Raw genomic sequence first — 5,287 nt, 5'->3', positions numbered from 1 at the left:
CACAGTCCACATCATGACACATTTCGAGGTTCCCCAGGGAACTACTTTGCATGTTTAATTGGCACTTGTGATTTTTTTTTCATGACATATGTTCACATTACACACATTTGTTCATTATTTTGTGTGCATCTGTCCAAATAAAACCAATAAAGTTTGAGTATTCAAGGGAATTTACTTGTTTGTTTGTTTTTTAATCGGCTATAAATAGGACGTTGTGCATTGTGATTTGTCAATATTGTTAAGTGGTGTAATTATTCATACTAACATGTCAATATTAAGTGATGTAATTATTGCACATGGCGATATTGTTAAAGAGATATAATTATAGAATAAGACAGCAGATTACGACGCAATAACAGCATAATGACAACTATATATTGACACAATAAAGCAGGAATAGTCTGTCCACGCCGGGTTTTTCAAAATAAAAGAGTCTGAGTTCATACTTTCTTACAAATTTATTCAGCATTTAAGAATAGAGGATGGTCTTAAAATATGGTCAGTTTTAAATAAAACCTTTTTTTTCTTTCCAGCCCAGAAGAGGAACGGGTAAACGCGACACTGGCGAAACAATGACGACGACATTAAAAACAGCACAGAATTGTACAAAACAAAAATGTTTTCTTCCCCTCCTCTTGACAAAAAAAAAAAGGGATCTCAAGCTATGAAGAAAGGAAGGGAAACTATAAATAAAACTTGCGTTTGCGACCCGCACAGTCTTAACACGTCATGTGGAGCTAGAAGAGACAAGAAAGGGCGACGGGAGGAGGAAAGAGGGTCTACAAGTTTCTACAAATGAAGTGTAAACATGAATTGTGAAATAAACAAGCCACTTCACGAGGCCTGCACTTGCCCTTTTCACACAGAGGAAAACAGGGCATTACTTTATATGTAGAAGTCAAATTTTACCCTTCACCTTTACAGAAATGAAGTGTAAACATGAATTGTGTGTTTTTTTTCTGAAATAGAACAGCCTCTTCATGAGGCCTCTTGCCCCTTTCACACAAAGGAAAACATGGCAATACTTATTTTGTAGAAGTCCAATTTTTTTACCCATCGCCTTTACACAAATGAAGTGTAAACATGAATTGTGTTTTTTTCGGAAATAAAACAGCCTCTTCATGAGGCCTCCTGCCCTTTTCACAACAGAGGAAAACATGGCAATATTTTGCCCAATTCTACCCTTCCCTTTACACAAATGAAGTGTAAACGTGAATTGCGAAATAAACAGCATTTTGCCCTTTTCACACAGAGGAAAACATGGCAATATTTTGCCCAATTTTTTCCCTTCGCATTTACACAAATGAAGTGTAAACGCAAATTGTGAAATAAACAGCCTTTTGCCCTTTTCACACAGAGGAAAACATGGCAATATTTGGCCCAATTTTACCCTTCGCCCTTTACACAAATGAGGTGTAAACGTGAATTGTGAAATAAACAGCCTCTTGCCCTTTTCACACAGAGGAAAACATGGCAATATTTAATAAGTAGGAGTCCAATTTGATTGCTTCAACTCATCACAATAACACAACTTACTTTTTTCTTTTTTTTATACATTGCCGGACTCGAACTTCAGTCTTCAGTTCCGAACAAGGAGAAAGGAATATTGCGATATTGTGGGAATTCTTTACAGCAACCAAGTTCAAGTATCCAAGTACTTTTTTTTCCTTTTTTTTTTTTTTTAAGTCTTTTCTTTTTTTTAGATGTGGGTGAGAGGTAGGGTCCCGTTGACGCCCGTCCCCGCGCTCTGGTAGTGCGGGTGCACGCTGTGTAACCGACTCCCCTGCAGGGCCGAGTGCTCCGCGCTGTCCCCGCCGGGGGGCAGGTACATGCTGATCATGTCCCTCAGGTCCCCCAGGCTGGCCCGCTGGCAGTGCGACGTGATGGCAGGGGGCGGAGAGCTGGGCTCGGTTTTGCACATGGAGCCCAGGCCCATAATGGAGCCGCCGCCGCCACCACCCGCTCCTGCGCTTCCACCGCCCGCGGCGCTGACGACGGCCTGCTGCGTGTACGCCGCCGGGGACATGCTGTAGGTGGAGGCCGCGTTCATGTAGGTCTGCGCCGTGGACATCATGGGGTACTGGAGCCCGGCCATCTCGTAGCGGTGCATCTGCTGGATCTGGGGGCCACTCATGCCGTGATGCTGCGGGTAGGCCAGCTGCTCCTGCATCAGCGAGTAGTTGCTCCAGCCGTTCATGTGCGCGTAGCTGTCCATCCTCTGGCCCACCTGCACCGGGTTGGGCCCCGCAGTGCCGCCGGGGGCCAGCAGCCCGCCCGGCAGGGAGTACTTGTCCTTCTTCAGCAAGGTTTTGGTCTTCCGGCGCGGGCGGTACTTGTAGTCCGGGTGCTCCTTCATGTGCATGGCGCGCAGCCGCTTGGCCTCGTCGATGAAGGGCCGCTTCTCGGCGTCCGTCAGCAGCTTCCAGTCGGCGCCCAGCCGCTTGCTGATCTCAGAGTTGTGCATCTTGGGGTTCTCCTGCGCCATCTTGCGCCGCTGGCCGCGAGACCACACCATGAAGGCGTTCATGGGCCGCTTGACGCGCTCCTGGTCGCTCACGCCACCGCCGCCGCCCCCCTTGGAGCCCGGGCCCCCGGGGCCCGAGTTGGGCTGCGGCGGGAGAGGGGACTTGAGCTCGGTCTCCATCATGCTATACATTCTCTTTCGCGGGAAAAAAAAAAGTTGAAAAAGCGGGAAAAAGTTTAGGAAAAAAAATAAACAAACAAAAAAAAACAACTACTGACTGCAGTTTCCCGGGAATTGATGGACAACTCGCGGGAAAAATGGTGAAAAAGTTGCGTGGTGCTGCGTGTGCTCCTGCGCGCTGCGAGCTCATCAACAGCAAGTCTGCAAACTTGTTTTCCAGCACGACTATTAGGCCCGGCGCCGGCGTCACGTGACACGGGCGGGCGGCCAATCAGAGAGGCCTGCGGAGCGGGCGGCCAATCAGATTAAAGGAGGCTGACTGTGACCTGAGTTGTCTGTTTTTTATATATATATATATATATATTTATATATTAAAAAAATAGGTTAAAAGTTTGAAATAAGCAAGTTTGTTTGTATTAGGAGTGCAATTTTATGATTGGAGAAAGTTACGCGCTGCGGTCATGTGTGACATTATTTTTTTGCAGGCTGAAACAGGAATAATAAAGAATTTGATTCGTCATAGCAGAGGATTTTAACTGTCACTGGAACGACGGCATTTCTGATTTGGAGCATATCCAGTGGAAACGTGAAGAAATCGTTTTATAAGAGTGATGAAGAGGGAAAAATGCAAAATGTGTGCCGTCGGTGTCGTTTGAATGTGTTTAGGTGATGCGATTTTATACTTTGAATTGGGATTTTTTTTTTTGCGCAGTAAAATGCATGCCACAAGTCATTCTGCTGATTAAATTAGATATATAGACACACACATATGTTTATATACATATTTACATACATACATGTATATATACATACATATACATATATATTTACACACATACATATACATGTATATGTACAGACATACATTCATACATACGTATACAAATGCAAAAATAAGTATGTATATATGTATGTACTAACATACATACATACATATATACACACATATATACATACATATATTCATGAATACATTTATATATATATATACATACCTATATCTACATATTCATACATATTTACATACAGAATGTTGGCGCATCAATAGTCAAGTGTGTAAATAGTAGCCTATGTGTATTATATGAATATTTATATGTATATACAGACACATATACATACACATATACATACATATATTAGGGCTATGCAACGATTAAAAATTTTAATCAAAGTTAATCGCACTATTTCTCTGATTAATCGCGATTAACTGCATTGTATACGCAAAGCCCAATAATGAATTCAAAAGTAGCGTGTAGTGCACCTTTTTTGGAATATTCTCCCACATGAACAAAAGCGTCAGAACATTTGTTGTGCAAACACAATTTAAATCAGTCCTTGTTAAACAGTAGCAGTTAAATAGCATATTTTATGAAAATCAACTCAAAAAATGTAAATACAAACATTTAAGCTTATTGCCACTGCCAGGGTATTTAAGTCATCCTGTTTGTTATGGAAAATAAATATAATCTACATACAAATCTCTGAGCCACAATCATAACATCTGAACAGGCAATTTCTGAGGTAACAGCAGAAACTTTTTTTTTTATCAGGGTCTTATGTTTAAAAAAAACTATATTATAGGTAGTGGGCTGTTTTAGGGAATTTTTGATCAAATTATCCGTAGTAGCAATATTAATAATGTTGTGTTTATTCTGCGTAGTGCACTTAAAATAATTATGACCATATCTAGGAATTGATATGATGGGAATTTTCCGATTGTTTGCTTGGTGCTTTGATAAACTGAACGCATCATATACATGGTACTATTTGTGATGTTATGAGCCTGGGAATAAAAGAACTACCCTACCCAGCATGCAACAGGAGTGACGAGCATGCGCGGTAGGCCGGTATAGGTTGTGTCTCCATGACGGCATCTTGTATGTTGTGATATGCACGCTCTGAAAGCAAACGTTAAGAACTCAGCCAACACTCCTCGTCTGCATTATTCATAAATAGACAGACAACACATATACTCCGCTGCTTCACAGGCCGCTGGATGTAGCCGGCAAAGTATTCCCATGTTAGCTAGCCGGTCTAGCAAGCACGCGTCATTCAGTCCAAAACGGGCCGATCTATCCACATTCAGAATTGTCTGGCGGTCGTAAGTGATCCCGGAGTGACCACGCTGTAAGCCAGCCATGAAATTTGCAGAATTGTCTGGTATTTTTGCCAAATGTTCCATCTTTACCAAGAGCCCCTCGACGCCGAAGTACATCCGGGAGATGCCATCTTGTTAAGAAAAGGCGTTAACAAAATAAAAGCATGTAAACAACATACGCAAATGTGCGATAAAATAATTGTCGGCGTTAATAGATTGATGAGTTAACGCGTAATTAATGCATTAATTTGCCCACCCCTAATACATATATATATATATATATAAATATATATATATGTGCATATACATACATTCACACATACAAATATATATATATACAGTATATATACACATATATATTATATAAATACACATTTATATATACACATACACATATACATACATACAGACATATATATATATATACCCCGAAACGGAATAAGCGGTAGGAAATGGATGGATATATATATATATATACACAAATACACATACACATATATATATATATATATATATATATATATATATATATATATATATATATA

The 5,287-nt window shown here is 40.9% G+C and overlaps 1 protein-coding gene across 1 annotated transcript; it reads right to left on the bottom strand.

The window, feature by feature from the left end:
• Positions 1 to 439: 439 nt before the first annotated feature.
• Positions 440 to 2,841, bottom strand: sox3 (SRY-box transcription factor 3). Its single transcript, XM_061900307.1, has one exon. The coding sequence runs from the start codon at positions 2,654 to 2,656 to the stop codon at positions 1,700 to 1,702; it is 957 nt and encodes a 318-aa protein (XP_061756291.1). The 5' UTR covers positions 2,657 to 2,841; the 3' UTR covers positions 440 to 1,699.
• Between the last annotated feature and the right edge of the window lie 2,446 nt (positions 2,842 to 5,287).

This window comes from Nerophis ophidion, linkage group LG05, assembly GCF_033978795.1.
Source record: "Nerophis ophidion isolate RoL-2023_Sa linkage group LG05, RoL_Noph_v1.0, whole genome shotgun sequence".
Taxonomy (NCBI): Eukaryota; Metazoa; Chordata; class Actinopteri; order Syngnathiformes; family Syngnathidae; genus Nerophis; species Nerophis ophidion.
The sequence above is the reverse complement of the archived record's forward strand: the minus strand, read 5'-3'. Positions and strand labels throughout refer to the sequence as shown.

What these genes read in the sequence shown, in the direction of transcription:
- sox3 (XM_061900307.1), bottom strand. Translation starts at nt 2,656, where the DNA reads ATGTATAGCATGATGGAGACCGAGCTCAAGTCCCCTCTCCCGCCGCAG.